At 34.4% G+C, this 18,256-nt stretch overlaps 2 protein-coding genes and 1 non-coding gene across 3 annotated transcripts; all 3 read left to right on the forward strand.

Annotated features, from left to right (window-relative positions):
- The first annotated feature begins 274 nt into the window (after nt 1-274).
- On the forward strand, nt 275-2,892 carry LOC110644327 (probably inactive leucine-rich repeat receptor-like protein kinase At5g48380). The gene is made up of 2 exons (XM_021797035.2): nt 275-671; nt 1,849-2,892. Exons 1-2 carry the CDS (start codon nt 345-347, stop codon nt 2,776-2,778), a joined length of 1,257 nt encoding a protein of 418 aa, XP_021652727.2. The 5' UTR covers nt 275-344; the 3' UTR covers nt 2,779-2,892.
- A 1,919-nt stretch (nt 2,893-4,811) lies between these two features.
- On the forward strand, nt 4,812-5,912 carry LOC110644323 (probably inactive leucine-rich repeat receptor-like protein kinase At5g48380). Its single transcript, XM_021797031.2, has one exon. It carries the CDS (start codon nt 5,044-5,046, stop codon nt 5,884-5,886), a length of 843 nt encoding a protein of 280 aa, XP_021652723.2. The 5' UTR covers nt 4,812-5,043; the 3' UTR covers nt 5,887-5,912.
- Nucleotides 5,913-17,792: 11,880 nt separating this feature from the next.
- LOC131178192 (small nucleolar RNA R71) lies at nt 17,793-17,899 on the forward strand. The gene has a single exon (XR_009147324.1). It is a non-coding gene; the product is annotated as a small nucleolar RNA R71 (small nucleolar RNA).
- Nucleotides 17,900-18,256: the final 357 nt, after the last annotated feature.

Here is an 18,256-nt window from a genome sequence, read left to right on the forward strand (position 1 = left end):
TTATAAATTGAGAGGTTAAATAAGCAAAATAACAGCTTTTTTTATATTTTCTCAGAGAAAAAAAAATCTTTTTTATATATTTAAAATAACTTTTTAACGCATTAGTAATTAAGCCGTAAGCCGTGTGAAATGTGCATGCAGTTGAAGCAGAAGGTGCAAGGAAACAACCATCTATGGCTGGGAGACTGACTTTCTCTGTGGAAATTGACTTGCTTCTTAAAGCTTTTGGACATTATGTCCTTCCACAAATGTTAAAAGTAATCCAATTCACACATAGATCGAAATTGCACCGTTTACTCCATTTAAAAAATTGTCCCATTAACACTCCATTCTTTATTCTAATTATGTTCCCATCATCATACATGCAAATGACTTCGAAAGCAATTCTTCTTCCTCTTCCTCTTCTTCTTCTTCATATCGGTGGAATCGCTGCTGGGATGACCGGTGAGGATCGCCGGCGGAAGCTTGAGGAGGAGCATGGGATGAGATTCGATTATTCATTCAGTAGTGGGTTCGTAATTGGTTATGTATTTTCTGTAGTTTCAGTAGTAACCATTTTTATGTCCTATTGTGTTCCTTGGTCTGATTTCAAGAAGATAAACAAGACGAAGACTTCTTCACCCATTACTTTGTTAAAGGCAAGGCCGCAAATACGTGGAGCTATGAAACAGGTCTCTCTCTCTCTCTCTCTCTCTCTCTCTCTCTCTCTCTCTCTCTCTCATTTATGGTGCTTGTGAGTTGTGTTGAAGGAGTGGCTTTTCTTTCTTGGATTTGCTTTTAATGGGCTTTCTAAATCTTCTGTTTGCAGAAGTCTTCAACACTATGTAGTCAATTTTCGCCTATGCCTAGGCAAACCCAACTCAAATATTTTATGGGCCTTAGGTCAATTTCCCTCAGAGGGAAAAGTGTTGTAAAATTTATCAGTTTTTTGTTCACTATTTTTTTTTATTGGGTTTTTAATCCTCACTTATAAACCATTACAATATTAGGATAGAAGAGACCACAATCCAATATTCCAACTTTTTAAAACCTTAAAAGATTGTAAATAAACAAACCAAACTAAATATGGAGGGATTTTTCCTGTTTAAATCTAATTAATTATGAATTTAAGATATAAAATATGTGGTGAATTTACCTATTAAATAAATAGATTTTATATATTTGTGTTTTGTGTCTATGATGGATCGAGTTTGGATAATAATTTTTCTAAAGGAAGAATTTATAACATTATTGACATCAGTGGTATTTAAGAATTTATAACATTATTGACATCAGTGGTATTTCTAACAGGAAAATTTTTACCTAAATCTGATATATTATAGATCTAAAATACAGATATATAGAATCTATATATTTAATAAGTAACCCACTATACATCTTATATCTTGGGTCCATGATGGATTGAATCTAAAAAAAAAAATCCTTTGGAACATACTCCTCTCTAGTCTATTTGGGCTTTGGTTTAGGGGAAAAAAAAAAAAAAGTATATGTTGGGCTTAGAGTGTAAAACAACCACATACACGTCATTCAGATTGAAACTTTGGACTACTTGCTTAATTATAGTTTTAATATTTCTAAGAGTTTTATTATTGTGTTGAATTTAAGATACATTATATAAGATGAGACCATACAATTAAAGGATTTTTTTTACCTAAATTTAATCTATCATAAACCTAAAATACAGGATAAATTTATAATGAGACTCATCTATTAAACAGATGAAATCATATGTTTGTATATTGAAGGACTAGATAAAATTTTCTTATTATTTGAGTTATCATATTAGAAGAAATTAAACAAGTTATAAGTGATTTCCTTGTTAATTATCATCTGTAATTTCATCCACAGATACCAGACTTAGAGAAGTTGAGTACGAGAATCAGTTTTACAGCTCTAAATAATGCAACTGAATCTTTCGATGAACACAATCTCATCGGCTTTGGAAAGAAGGGGAAATTGTACAAAGCAAAACTTCCTTATTATGATTGTTTAGCAGCAGTTAAAAGGTTCTATAATTCTCGGTGTCTGGTAAAACAATGCTTCTCTGAGCTAATGATTCTAGGTAAGTTTAAACATATTAACATAGTTCCTCTCCTAGGCTTTTGTATAGAATCAACTGAAAGGCTTCTTGTATACAAATATATGCCAAACGGGAACCTTTACGATTGGTTGCACCCCATGAATTATGAGACTAAGATCTTGGACTTCCATTTAAGGATTAAAATAGCAATTGGGGTAGCTAGAGGCTTGGTATGGCTCCACCATAACAATTTCCTTATAATTCATGGTAATTTATGTTCTAGTTGTATCTTGCTTGATAGAAACTTCGAACCCAAGATATCAAATTTTGGAGGAGCTATGTTCTTTTCCAAAAGTGGATCGAAAGAGTTGCGTTTGATTCAGAGTGATGTCTATAAATATGGTGTTCTTCTCCTCGAGTTAATTCTAGGGCAAGATTTTTACATGCCAAAAGAGACTTTCAAAGAACGAATCTCTCATCCTTCCACAACCATTGACACTCTCTATCGTGCTGTTGATAAATCTCTTATTGGTAGAGGAAATGATGCCAAAATATTTAGTCTTCTTGATATTGCACGTGGTTGTGTTAAGCCACTTCCAGATGAAAGACCTACAATGCTGCAAGTCTACAAAATGCTAATGGACGTCAAGAAAATAAATAATGGCATTGAAGATTATTCAGAGACATTGACTGAAACTGATACTACCTTTACTGGTTTTAGTGATGATAATATTGAGCTTGAGATAATAGAGATATAAAGAACAGGGTTATGTTGGAAGTTTGGATATTGGTGTCACCACATTCATGTGTAAATATATATATTTTTAAATTATCACATTAAAATTTGATATGAAATCTGATTATTTAGTTCACTTATATAAGATAAATTATTCTAATGTTAATTGATTTTTGCAATGACTTTCATTAATATGTGTAGTTATAAAATTTTAATTTATCACGAAGTGTTCAATGAAAATTATAATCTTTTTATTAATTTGACTCTCATTAAAACTCAAAATTGAAATTTTATAATTTTAAATATGATTTTAATATATGATCAAACTAATGTTCATCAATTAAAAAAAATAATTTGTTATAATTTGAATAACTATATTAGAATTTATTGATAAACCTACCGGAAATCTAATGTAACATTCAAAATATATTTTTATAGATGAAAAATAGAAGTTAGATTTCCTCAATATCGAATCTGTTTTTTGTCTATGTCTAATTTCTATAATAAGTAAAATTAAATGGCAAAGAAATTTACAAATTTAAATTCCTTTTAATCGTTTGAATTAATTAGAAACATCATTTTATTTTTTTCATCTTTTTCATTATTTCTTTTTTTTTATTCATCTTTTCTTTATAGAGTTATCGATAAGTTTTGTATTAGTATCTACTCTCAAATATTTTTTTTTTAATTTTTTTAATAAACTTCCTAATGTATTTCCATTTAAAATATATTTATATTTATCTCCATATATTTATGTTCGTTATAAACAGATGTGAGGTTTTCGCATCAATAATAGAATCTTGCTATCTCACTATTGGGGTTTGTTTTCTCCCCCTTAACGATGTTTTATTTATTTATTGCTATATTTAATAACTTATTTGATGATTTAAAATACAATGTGAATAATTGATTTTTCTTTTTTAGTTGAAGATTTTGAATCTTCTATAAATGAAGCTTTATTGTGCAACACATTCCTCCATTAAATTTTCTTGATCTAGAAATGTTTCTTCATTGATATATGGTGATTTAAACTTTTCTGCATATCATAAATATAACTACTTCCTAAATGATGATATTGTAAATGGTATTTTTAATTGTTCAAAATAAAAAAGAATCAACTACTACTCGAAATATTATTTTTTTTATTCAAATCATCCATGAACAAAAGAATTTAATTGTCTACATTTGAGCTTTTCTTCTTTTGTGAGAAGGCTATATTGTACTTATATTATGATAATTATTAATGGATAACAAAATTTTTTATTTAAAAAATACTATTCCACTAAAAAGAATGTCTCAATTAGTTGTTTTAATTTTATTATTTTGTATTTAAAAGTTTCATATATTGAATTTAATTTTGGCAATTAATTGTATGGTTGGTTGACCAAACTAATATTTAATTTTGATCGAATTATTAATTGCAATTAATAATTATTTTAATTTTATTAATTATATGCACAATTTATTGATATTTTTTTATTATAAATAACTATTTTAATTTCATTAATTATATACACAATTTTTCAAATTGATATGTTTTGTAATCAAATTTGAAGGAACATATACTATATCTTTTACATAAACATATATTTAAGGTTGTGCAAGGAGGGAGCTGTGGAGAGTGGCATAACACAGAACAAAAAATTCTTTTAATTTTACATCAATTTATATGTATAAATGATAAAATTAAAAAAAAATGATTATTATTGAAAATTTGAATAAATATCTGGATTATTATATTATATTATATTATATTATATTATATTTTATTTTATTTTAATTCTAGTAATTAATTCACAGTATGTTACACGCATGTTTGGTTTACTTGATGACTTGGAAAAATCTACTAGCGTCTTTAAGCGGGCCTTGACTTGAAGACTTGGAAGACTTTGTTAGCTAATTTTCGAGACCTAGAGGAGGCTGCCATTAAAGGAGGCCTGCTGTTAAAGACTTGAGGTTCTTGCTTTGTCTTCCTCCTCTTAACCTTTTAAGAAACTTCCATGAAATTTGGCAGATGCGAATATTTGGATTTTGAAGTATTGGTCAGAAACTTCCAATTCAACTACTAAGAATTTTCCTTGATATTGAGCCGATTTTTTACTTCGTTTTCTTTCCTTGGAAATTTTAGTAACGTCCTCAATGGGGCTTGACTTAGACTAATTAGGTCTTCTTTTGGGGTAAAGAACACTTCTAAAGGGATAATAATTTCAGGGATTAATCAGGTCATTCACTTCTGGTTCCCTTGCAATAAGTTGCAGCTTGTTGATTGATAAGCATCCAAATTAAAATGGCCCATTACAGAGTCTTTATTTCGGTTTCTTTCTACGCTTGTATATGGGCATTTCTGCGTACTTCTACAGCTAGTTCACATTCCACTGATATTTATTGCTTAAAATCGATTGAAGATTCTGTGGAAGACCCTGACAATTTGTTAAGATCTTCCTGGAACTTCAATAACGATTCAGATGGCTTCATATGCTCCTTTACAGGAGTTCAGTGCTGGCATCCTAACGAGAATAAAGTCTTCAGCCTCTCACTACCTAAAATGAAGCTGAAGGGCCGGTTTCCTCGAGGGATTGAGAACTGTACCAGTTTAACAGGCTTGGACCTTTCAGGTAATGAGTTCCATGGACCGATTCCATTAGACATCGGGAAAAGGATGCCATATGTAACAAGACTAGATCTATCCTTCAACAAATTTTCTGGTAAAATCCCATCAAGTATTGCAAATTGCTCTTATCTAAATGATCTCAATCTTGAGAACAACGAATTAACTGGCCGTATCCCACAACAAATTGGCCAGCTTGATCGGATTAAGAACTTCAGTGTTGCAAACAATCGATTATCAGGGCAAGTGCCAAACTTTGCGAAGGGCAGTATCCCAGCTGAAAGCTATGCTAATAACATGGGACTCTGTGGAGGGCCTTTGGAAGAATGCACAAAGCCAAGGAAAATCAACTGGAAAGTGATTGGTTATACTCTTTCTGCGGCTTCAGTGATGGTTGTACTAGCTTGTTACGTTCCTTGGGTGCGTGTGGGGGAGATGATGTGGCCCAACCGCAAATGCAGGGGTCGTACAAGTAATATAGAAAAGATATCGTTCTCACGAGGAGTTGTATTGAATTTTTGATATAAAAAGTTGACTAATTTAAACTATTTTTGAAATTAAAGCAATAAATTGATGGATATTGAAGTATGAATTCTATATGTGTAAAATTAATGATCTATTCAACAATATAACGATTTAACTAAATTTGCATCAAATTAAAATAAGCAAATTGAAATATGGCAAGATTTAAAATGGCAAGTAATTAAATTCAATTGGAAATTAACAATGATAAAAAGGCGATTCCGGAGTTCGGGAGTTCATATTCAAGCTATTTTGGGATTTTAAATTGGTTATCTAATCTTGTGGAACTTACGGGTTTTAAGGAGATTAATTCTTAAATTCTTTGAATACCCTTTCGAGTGGGACAAAGAGTGCCTTAATCAATGTAATCCTACTTTCGTGGAGTTAAAGTTAATCAAGACCCATTAAGTTCCTTAATTAATCTGTAAATCCTCTTAATCCTTAGTCTATTTCTAGATCTAAGTTAATTAAGTCCAATTTCTTGATTATCTATCACAAGGTTTTCTCCTTTTCGGTGCCTCAACCATGGATTAAGAACAACACTTAATGGGATCCTACACTAAGCATGTCATTGAGCACACAAGAAATAAATAAAACTCATTAAAACCACAAAATATGGATTACCCAATCAAAATCCACAAAATATCTCAAATGCTACATCCCAACTCTAGAATCTAATGAAAACTACTCACTATCCATAATATTTACAAGTTATTCTGAGTTAATATGGAAATAAAACCTTAATCTAAGCTAAGAACTAAGAAACCCAATACAAGAAAGGTAAGAAATATGCAAGAAAAGAAGGAAAATTCCAAATCTGGCTGGAAATGGTGGGAGTGACGTTTTTGACTCTTCAGCTGCTGCTCCTCTTTCTTTCCCTCTTTCTTCTCTTTTTCTCCCCCTCTTCTAAAATGGGATAAGGGTATATTTATAACTTTTTTTGACAAGGAGCCCTAAAATGGTGTGTTTGAGGTATGATTTTCTGAGGGAATCTTCTGCCAGCTCATCAATGATATCTTTATGGGACTGCATAAGTGGATTGCATAAGTTATGCAGTCCCTTATGCAGTTTTCGGCTGGTTTCTGGCTCTCTGTGCAAAACTGCATGAACAAGGTGCAAGACTGCATAAGTTATGTAGGATTCCGTGAGGTTGCATAAGGGAGGCACGAATCTGCATAAGTTATGCGGCAACTTATGTAGATTTCGGTAGGTGTTTGGGACATTGTTTCTTCTCCTTATGCAGAACTGCACAACTTATGCGGCAAGTTATGTGTAATTTGGCCAATGCATATTTCAACTTTGAAACTTGTTTTTGACATCTTTGGCTGTAGAAATCACTCCTCAATGGCAAAATTTCTTTTTAGTCCCTCAAAAACACCATTTTTCCTACAAAACAAAGTAAAATTAGAAATTAATTCAAAATTGGCAATTATAAAAAAACTATCTAAATAACTAATGAAATTAGCTAAAAGTGATTAATACTCAAGTAAAATGGCTATGAAATTAAATCTAAATGACTATGCAAAATGTATGTATCAAATACCCCCAAACTCAAGCTTTTGCTTGTCCTCAAGCAAACTTTAAAATATAATGTAATTTTTAGGGGTGCCTTATCCAAAGAGCTATGAAAATCACCTATTAAAGTAACTTACCATACCTTTAGCCATACCAACAATCCATATACCCATCCTTCAAAATGCAAAGAATCTAATGCTTATCCAAGCTTTCACCGCTTAGCCATCAAGTCAATTATCATTCAAAATTCCCAAACCAACCAATCAAAAGAGAGAGTCATGCTCAAAAGGAAAACTAGGATAATCAATAGTCAAAGTGTCTCTATATAGAATGATGGAATTAAATGAATGAATGGATAATTTTTCAATCCCATAAGCAAATTCCCTACTCCTATCTCCACTAATGTAGCAAGTACTATCAAGAGATTAGAGGTCTTTTTAGGGATGTAATGGGGCCATGGGGTTCAAAATGAGGCTAAGAAGAAAAAGGAGTAAAAAGGATTCAAAGCATGAGAATATTTTCAATCTTGAAAACATAAGGTACACTTCTTATTTTATTATTTTTTCTCTCTTTTATATATATATATATATATATATATATATATATATATATATATATATATATATATATGGAGGAGAGAAATACACAATGAGAATTGTCAAGTGCTAGCATATTTTACAAAACACATAAAAATGGAGGGACACTTTGATACTTTAAACTTGTATCTTGCATTTTCTTTTGATGATTGTCCTTAAAAATGCCACCCCCAAACTCATTTCCTTTAATTACTTTGGGTGGATTTCTTTCAATTTGAATGACAATAGTGAAAAGCACATATATTAGCACTTTTACAAGATGATAAGCATTTCTTCTCCCTTTTATTGTATTTTTTTTCTTTTCTTTTCTTTTCTTTTTTTTTTATGTACTTAATATTATAAATAATTATTCTCATGAAAAGGGTTGGAGTGTTTGGTTCATTGGCTAGATAGCAAGAAGGGTTTCAAGAAAAATTAGGAATAAAAAGGCTCAAAGGGGTTTGCAAGGGTCAATTTTAATTAGGAAAAGGGCCAAAGGTTTAAAATGAGAAGATTTAAATCAAAGAATGCCTAATCATCTCTCTTTTCAAGTATAAGCTGGTATTTCGCCTTGAAAGGTTTAGAAAATTTATTCTAGGATTGGTGAGACATCATTTGACTACCTTATATCTAATAACTCCCTCTAAACACTCCAATCTCTAAAGGACTAGTTGAGTGGCTTTTTGGCTAAGAAGATATAGGCAAGGGATAAACACTTCAAAACTTTGCACCTCTTAGAAAACTTTCAATCCACAAACCCAACTAAAGGTAAGTCAAATCACTCTCATAGGCAACTTTTCAATACTCAAGGGATTTGGCAAAAGATTTTAATGCATGATGCATGATTCCTAAAAATGAGCAATGCATTAACTAAATGGAGGAAATCTATTTGTGTGCAATGTATACAATTTCTAAGTGATGTATAATGTGTGTGTAAATGTATTATGTATATGTATGTATGGATGTATATGTAAAATATTTACAATATATGTAAATGGAATGGGATGAGATGTTCCTATACTCAAAATGTGAAAAATGTAGCAAAAATCAAAATGCACACCCCCAAACTCAAAATTAGACATTGTCCTCAATGTCTCAAGCAGTGCATTATCAAAACTCAAAGCAAAGAGGAATAACCAGGAATAGTTAAATTTAAGAGCAAAAAGAAAGAGTTACCTGGTATAGAGCAGATGAGAATTCAAGAGATGATGGTGATGCATAAGAAGCTGCACAAGTTATGCAGAATAAAATGCTGTGCAGAACAGGTGCATAAGGAGGGTGCATAAGCTGTGCAGTTCTGCATGAGTTACATAAGAGACTGCGCAGCCTATGCAGAACATTTGCATAAGGTGTTTCACAGCCTGTGCAGTATATTCAAAAGCTGCTGCATAATGATATAGCAAGGAAAAATGTGCAAACACCAGTAGAGGAATGTAAATATATACAGTGTATGGACAAGTATGCACAAAAGGGCAGTAAAGGCAATGAGAATCAATGAAAAACTAATGGAATAGCCATCCAATAGAACTTCAAGAAAACAGAATTCAAGGCAAACTTAAATTATTTCAGCACATCCAAAAAGAAAAACTCCTAGAAGTTTGAACAAAAGCAAAATAAAAACTAGTCTAATTCTGTGGTTTTGCCCTTGTCCAAAGATGCTGCTAAAGGACTGGATGGAGCTGGCTGCTGCCGAAGGGGTGGTTCTGAAGGAGGTGATGGAGGTGGAGGTGGCATTCCCAGAAAAGCCATGAGCTGCTTCATCATCTCTTTTAACTCTTTCTGTTTATCTCTGGTTTCCATAACAAAATCAAAGAGTTGATCATGACGATCCTTGAGGTTATCAAGACCAGTTTCAAGCTTCCTATCCATAAAGTATACATCATCACTAAGCCTCTCAAGATAGGTGAATAAGGCTTTAGTGTTGAAGGGAGGAGGTGCTGTGGATGAAGAGGGTCCAGCTGCAGAAGGTATTGGCTATGCAGAATCTGCTGGGGTATCCTGTGCAGACTGAGTGGATGGTGCAGGTTCAGTAGAATGCTGTTGGACTGGTGGTACAGATTGTGCCTTTGGTTGTGCAGTGGGTCCTGTATCTGCTGCTGGTTGTGCAGTGTCAGAAGGTGGCAAACTGAATCTAGTTTTGTACAGGTGAGTAGCATCAAAATATAGAGTGTTTAAAAGTGCTGGTAGAGGATGCTCTTCCGGATTAAAACCAAAATGCTTAGCTATAACAGTTATAAGCCAACCCATGACTATATCACCTATAGATTTGGTAGCAATATGTAACAGATGCTCACAAAAGAAGTAACTAGGAGATACTTTGACATTGTGAAAAGCACACCATAGCATGAATAATTCAGATTTTCCAACAACACTAGAACTAGTCCCTCTGCCTAAAATAGTGCTAGCAATAAGCGTATGGATAAATCTAAGTGCAGGGTCTAGTATTTGAGAAGTCTTGGATCTGCCAGGATAAAAACTCTGAGGTTGGTTTGTGATACTCCTCCAAAACTGAACAGCATTCCAAACACCTTTATTTGCTACCTCTATGCCTGTATATGGCACCCTAAATAGTCCATCAATTGCAAACCCAAAAATACTATGAAATTGGTCTAATGATAGCTCTCTATTTTGCCCCAAACATCTAAATTTCATAGTTGGCTTGTAATCTATCTCATGCAATTTCAGAGTAGCAGAAAATGAGGAAATAAATTCCAAAACTAGAGCTGGATAAACTAGTTCTTGTTTATGCACAAATTCCATCCAACCTAAACCATCAAGGTAGGCAACAACATTATCAAATAAACCAACTGATTGGAGGGCATTTGTAGAAATGTACCTAGTGGGTTGCACTTTCCTGTCCTTTAGTCTCTTAAAAGTTGCCTTGTGGGTTGCATCAGGAGGGGGCCAAGGTAGTTTAGATACCTGTGTTGTTGCTGAAGTTTGCTTTTTGCTAGAAGAGGGTGATTTGGCTTGTGAGGTAGAGGTAAAAATGCCAACCCCCTGTTGTGTGGAAGCTGAAGTTTTGGGGTTTTTGGATGGAGGCTATAAAAGTGGAGTGGTAGGTGGGTCTTTGCGTTTTGTGAGAGGTGGTGCAGAGGCCATGGGTCGAGTTGATTTCGATCGGATTTTCCTCTTATAGGTGGATGTGGGAGGTGGTGGAGGGGTTTGTTGTGGAGGAGAATTGGGATTGGGGGACTGCATTGCTAGGGGCATGACTTAGAGAGGAAAGCCTTGAGGGGAATGAAGAGGCGATTCCATGGTGTTATCGATGGTGAGAATGGAGGGGGGAAGAAGAAAGTGAAAAAGGTAAAGGGAAGTTAGGGTATCGGGCGGTGAAAAGAGGTGTGGGGAGGAAGAGTAATGTCGAGAAAAATGGACGTGGGGGGAGTGTGAACAGGAACGACGGGAAGTGGGAGGTGGGAAAGTGGGTGCCGAAAGTTTTTTTTTTTTTTATTTGCACAGGACATGTGTAAAACTGCATAAGGGGAGAATGAGTGTGCATAAGCTATGCACTCTCTTATGCAGGTTTCGACAGAAGATAAAGAGTCTGAAAAATTGGTTATGCAAAAGTGCAAAACTTATGCGCTTGGTCATGCAGGTTTCGGCTGAAATTTGTAGTGTGAAAAGTCAGTTATGCAAAAGTGCATGACTTATGCACTGCCTTATGCAAGTTTCGGCAGATAATAAGTGGTCTGAAAAATTGGTTAGTGCATAACTTATGCACTCCCTTATGCAGATTTCAGCAAATAATGGAAGTGCAGAAAATGTGGTTATGCAAAAGTGCATAAGTTGTGCACTCCCTTATGTAAGTTTCGGCAGAAAATGAAATTCCAGAAAATGTGGTTATGCGAAAGTGCATAACTTATACACTTCCTTATGCAGATTTCAGCAGATTTGAAAATGCAGGATTTGAAGTCATGCAAGAGTGCATAAGTTATGCACACACTTATGCAAGTTTCGACAGAAATGAAATTTGGCAAAAATGTGGCTGTGCAGAATTGCATAAAGCTATGGACATCTTTATGCAGATTGCAGCAGAGATGAAAAATGGCAAAAATTGTGGTTATGCAGGATTGCATAAGTTATGCAATAGCTTATGCAGGTTTTAGCATAGATGAAAAATGTTAAAATTTGTGGTCTAAAAGCTGCATAAGCTATGCAGTTACTTATGCATAATTCAACAAGATTGAGATTACAATTGAAAATAATTTGCAAGTTTGAAAAATATACTAGAATGAAGAAATATAATTCTATGAAGCATAAATCGTTAGAAATTATCACAAAAAACACATCAATATATATAAAATCCATCACAATTACATCATACAAGCTTGTGGAAGTGAGTTCTGCATAAGAGGCATTTGTGAATTATGCCATTTCAACTCAAACTCTGCAAATTAACATTTAGCACATTAAAACTCAATTGAAATCTGCACAAAGTTGCATTTATCCACAAAAGAAAATGGACTCTCCAAGTTATGCCAAGAAAATGCAACATGTTCACATTGAATCACACAACCCAACTAAGCTCAAAACTACTAAAATGACCCACTTACCATCATATTAACATGATAAGCATAAATACTTAAAAGTTACACACCCAACCTCAACAAAGAAATAAATGCCATGTGCTGCAGACCCCTCTTTGCTAAAAATTTCATTTCTCTGCATAAACCAAGAAGCAGACCTGCATAGGTTATGCAATGAAAATAAACCAATCTTGGGAGAGTTAATAGGAGAGAATATCAGATTAAGAGTTACCCCCCAGCAGTGCAGCAACCTTCCTCCATTGAAATACATCTACAAAGGACAAGATTCAACAATGTCAAAAATTGAATTTGGGGAGATTTAAGATAAAAAACAAAAGTAATGTAAATAAAAGTAAATCAACAAAAGCAAAATAAAAGAACTTAGGGTGCCTCCCAAGAGTGCTAATTTATAGTCCTTAGCTGGACTCTTCATGCATTTCACTAAAAAGAGGTGAGGGATCAGAGAGCTTGTAACAGCTTGCTCCCTTTATTGGGTCTCCAGTTATGTAATGTTTCAATCTATGCCCATTGACCTTAAAATTCTCAGATTTTTCACTCCAAATTTCAATTGCTCCATAGGGGAAAACCTTAGAAACTCTATATGGACCAGTCCACCTTGATTTAAGTTTTCCAGGGAACAATTTCAATCTTGAGTTGAACAACAAAACTGAATCACCTTCTTTAAATTCCTTTTTTCTAAGATGCTTATCATGCCAAACTTTAGTTCTTTCTTTATAAATACGGGCACTTTCATAGGCATCCATCCTCAATTCTTCAAGCTCATTAAGTTGCAATAGCCTCTTCTCACCAGCTTGCTTGAGATCAAAGTTCAAGGTCTGAATGGCCCAATATGCTCTATGTTCTAGCTCCACAGGTAAATGACAAGACTTACCATACACCAACCTAAAGGGAGTAGTTCCTATAGGAGTTTTGTAAGCACTCCTATATGCCCATAAAGCATCATCTAGTTTGATAGACCAATCTTTCCGAGAATTGCTCATTGTCTTCTCCAAGATAGGTTTGAGTTCTCTGTTAGAAATTTCAACTTGTCCTGAAGTTTGAGGATGGTATGGGGTAGCTATCTTGTGCACTACACCATACTTCCTCATTAAGCTATCAAATTGCTTATTACAAAAATGTGAACCCCCATCACTAATTACAACCCTTGGAGCTCCAAATCTACTCAAAACAAATTTCTTCAAGAATTTCACTACCACTTTAGCATCATTAGTTGGAGTTGCAATAGCTTTCACCCACTTTGACACATAGTTAACTCCTACTAGAATGTAATTATTACCATATGAAGGAGAAAATGGGCCCATAAAATCTATTCCCCAGACATCGAATAATTCCACTTCAAGAATATCATTTAGGGGCATTTGATCTCTTTTTGACAAATTTCGACTCCTTTGACATTTATCACATTCTAACGCAAATTTCCTCACATCCTTAAAAAGATTTGGCCAAAAGAAACCAGCCTGCAGAATTTTACTATCTGTTTTAGAGATTCCAAAATGTCCTCCATAATCAGAAGCATGGCAATGATGCATAACACTCTGTGTCTCCTCATCAGGAATACCTCTTCTTATTAAACCATCACAACATCTCCTAAAGAGTAAAGGATCATCCCATCTATAAAATTTTGCCTCATGCAAAAACTTTTTCTTTTGTTGCCATGTCATTCCTAGAGGTAAAACTCCACAAGATAGATAATTCACAAAGTCTGCATACCAAGGTAGTTTAGCAACAAGAGAGAAAAGTTGTTCATCCAAGAAAAACTCATCAATAGGGACTTCATCCATTTCTTTATCATCCAATTTCAACCTACTAAGATTATCCACAACTACATTTTCAACTCCCTTCTTATCTCTAATCTCCAAATCAAACTCTTGTAGCATCAGAATCTACCTAATGAGCCTAGGTTTAGCCTCCTTTTTACGGAGTAAATAACTGATAGTAGCATGATCTGAAAATATAACCACCTTTGAGTCAATTATGTAAGGTCTGAACTTTTCCAATGCATAGACAATTGCTAAGAATTCCTTTTCAGTTGTTGCATAATTTGTTTGAGCCTCATCCAGTGTTCTACTAGCATAATAAATAGCATAAGCCCTTTTGTCTTTTCTTTGACCAAGAACAGCTCCAATTGCATAGTTGCTAGCATCACACATAATTTCAAAAGGTAAGTTCCAATCAGGAGGTTGCATGATTGGTGCAGTGATAAGAGCTTGCTTCAACCTACAAAAGGCATCCAAACACTCTTGGTCAAATACAAATGGTATGTCATGACTTAACAAATTAGACAACGTTTGGCTATTTTAGAAAAATCCTTGATAAAGCGTCTGTAGAACCCGGCATGTCCTAGAAAACTTTGAATTCCTTTGACATTGGTAGGAGGAGCCATCTTCTCTATCACTTTAACCTTGGCTTTATCAATCTCTATTCCTCTGTTAGATACTAAATGTATAAGCATTATCCCTTCTTGAACCATGAAATGACACTTTTCCCAGTTTAACACAAGGTTAGTATATGCACATCGCTGCAAAACTTTAGAAAGGTTAGCCAAGTATAGGTCAAATGAAGATCCATAAACAAAAAAGTCATCCATAAAAACCTCCATTATATCTTCAATGAAATATGAGAAGATTGCCATCATGCACCTTTAAAAAGTGGCTGGTGCATTACACAACCCAAATGGCATTCTCCTATAAGCAAAGGTTCCATATGGACAAGTAAAAGTGGTTTTCTCTTTATCATTTGGATGGATAGGGATTTGAAAAAATCCTGAATACCCATCTAAATAGCAAAAATAAGAATGCCTAGCCAGTCTTTCTAACATTTGATCAATGAAGGGAAGTGGAAAATGATCTTTTCTAGTGGCAATATTTAATTTTCTGTAATCTATGCACATTCGCCAACTAGTCACTATTCTGGTGGGAATTAATTCATTATTTTCATTTTTTACCACTGCCATTGCACCCTTTTTTGGGACAACATGTACTGGACTCACCCAAGTACTGTCTAAGATAGGATATATGATCCCTACATCAAGCAAGTTCAAAATTTCCTTTTTAATAACTTCTTTCATATTTGGGTTCAACTCCTCTGATGTTCAATAGATGGCTTACAATTTTCTTCCAAAATAATTCTGTGCATGCAAAAGTGTGGACTTATTCCCTTAATGTCATCTATGGTATATCCTAAAACTTTTCTAAATTGCCTCAATACTCTCAACAACTTATCAACCTCTAAAGTACTCAAGTTTGCATTTACAATTACTGGATAAGTGTTATTGGTGTTAAGAAATTTATACCTGAGCTGAGAAGGAAGTTGCTTAAGTTTTACCTTAGGTGCATCTTCTTCCTTGAATGATGGTTGCTTAGATTCGACTTTTTCCTTTTGTGTGAGTTGAGAAACTAGAGCAAAAATGAATGGTGGACTACCCTCTAAATGTTGAGTATATGCAGCCACATGAGGGTTGTCATAGTCTATGCTTCCTCCATGAACCAAGCAGTTTTCAAGTGGATCTTCCGGGTATCTCTTTCTGAAGTGTTCTTCAACCAACTGATCAATGATATCAATTCTCAAACAAGTATCAGCTTCAGAATGATGCTTCCTCATAGTGTTATTAATATTGAAAACCAATTAATCTTCACTAACTCTAAGAGTCAATTTTTCTCCCTTAACATCAATCAATGCTCCTGCTGTACCTAGAAAGGGTCTTCCCAAGATAATTGGAATATTAGAATCCTCTTCCATGTCCAAGATGACAAAGTCAACAGGTATATAGAACTTCCCAACCTTCAGAAGCACATTCTCCAAAATCCCTTCAGGATACTTAATTGATCTGTCAGCTAACCAAAGAGAAATGTGGGTTGGTTTAAGATCTCCCATATTGAGCTTTTCATAAATGGAGAGGGGCATAAGGCCAACACTAGCCCTTAAATCACATAAAGCTTTTGTAGAACATAATTCCCCAATGTGGCATGGAATTGAAAAACTCCTTGGATCCTTGAGCTTTGGAGGAAGTTTCCTTTGGAGGATAGCACTGCATTCTTCTGTCAAAGCTACAGTTTCATGATCTTCAAGTTTCCTCTTGTTTGAGAGAATTTCTTTTAAGAATTTTGCATAAGAAGGCATTTGGGAAAGAGCATCAATAAAAGGCACATTTATGTATAGCTTCTTCAAAACCTCTAAGAACTTTCCAAATTGCTTATCAAGCTTGGCTTTTTGAAATCTTTGTGGAGAGGGAAGTTGTGGCTTGTAAGGCTCTGGAGGTATATACTTCTCTTCCTTCTCTTCAATTTTCTCTTTACATTTTTCTGCATTTTCTTTCTCACTTTCTTGTTTTTCACTCTCATCAATTTCTTTCTCATTTTCTCTCTTCTCACTATTTTCACTTTTTTCATTTTTTTCACTCTTCTCATTATTTACAACTTTCCCACTTCTTAAAGTAATAGCTTGACACTACTCTCTTGGGTTTTCCGGTTGACTTGGAAGTTTTCCAAAAGACTTGGTACCTGAGGAAGATGCTTATTGTGCAATCTGATTTTCCAACATTCTGTTATGTGTTTGCATCTGTTCTAGCCTTGCTTTCATCTCTCTTATCTCTTCATCATGCTTAGTTTGGTTAGCAAGAATCTGTTGTAATAAAGCTTCTGTGGTGGAACTTTGTTCTTACTGTTTTGGTGGAGGATTCATATTTCTCTGCTGAAAATTAGGCAATGGTTGCCTATTTTGCTGATATGGAATTCCTTGTTGCTGTTGTGGCTGAAGATTCTGATTTGGGACTTGATTTTGCTGATTTCCCCATGAAAAGTTGGGATGATTCCTCCAAGTTGGATTATAAGTTTGAGAGTAAGGATTCCCCATTTGTTTGTTTCCATAATTACCAACATATGCAGCTTGCTCTCCATAGTCTACTCCACAGCTGGTTGTTCCTTCTGCTTAAGCAACTTGTTGTGAACTTCTAGATGATGATGATGAACTAACCAACATACTTAAATCTTCCATCTTCTTAGCCAAAACATTTGTAAGTGCATCAAACTTTGCATTAATCATGTTGAATGGATCAAGGTCATACATTCCAGCAGCTTGCCTCTTTTGAGTTGGAGCTGGTCCTTTTGGACTACTCCAAAGATGAGTATTCTTTACAATTTTCTCCAATAACTCATAAGCTTCATCGTCATGCTTAATAATAAATTCTCCTCTTGTTTGAGCATCAATAATCCCTCTAATTGCAGGAGTAACATTGGTGTAAAAATTCTGGTTTTTCATCCATTTTGGAATGGCATGATTTGGGCATTGTCTCTCTAATTCTTTCCATCTCATCCATGATTCATAAAGAGTTTCATCTTCTCTTGGTCTGAAAGCTGTCATTTGATTCCTCAATTCTTGAGTTTTTCCAGGTGGAAAATATTGTGCAAGAAATGCATCAGTGAGTTGCTCCCAATTTGTAATGGAGTTGTGAGGTAAAGAATCAAGCCAATCCAATGCTCTGTCTTTCAAAGAGAAAGGGAATAGCTTCAATCTTGCTGCATCATCAGATACTCCAGGTTGTTTTTGCATATCACAAATCATAGCAAACTTCTTTAGATGTGTGTGTGGATTTTCGGAAGGATGTCCCCCAAATTGAGAATTTTGAATCATTTGAAGAACCCCAAAATCCATCTTGTAACTATTTGCATCAATTCTTGGTCTTGCTATGCTCTCTCTCAAGTCATCAAAATGAGGAAAAGCATGATCCATCAT

Source organism: Hevea brasiliensis, chromosome 2, assembly GCF_030052815.1.
Source record: "Hevea brasiliensis isolate MT/VB/25A 57/8 chromosome 2, ASM3005281v1, whole genome shotgun sequence".
NCBI lineage: Eukaryota > Viridiplantae > Streptophyta > Magnoliopsida > Malpighiales > Euphorbiaceae > Hevea > Hevea brasiliensis.

Coding starts and splice junctions, on each gene's coding strand:
- LOC110644327 (XM_021797035.2), top strand. CDS start 345: ATGTTCCCATCATCATACATGCAAATGACTTCGAAAGCAATTCTTCTT. Junction 672..1,848: donor TACGTGGAGCTATGAAACAG/GTCTCTCTCTCT, acceptor TTTCATCCACAG/ATACCAGACTTAGAGAAGTT.
- LOC110644323 (XM_021797031.2), top strand. CDS start 5,044: ATGGCCCATTACAGAGTCTTTATTTCGGTTTCTTTCTACGCTTGTATA.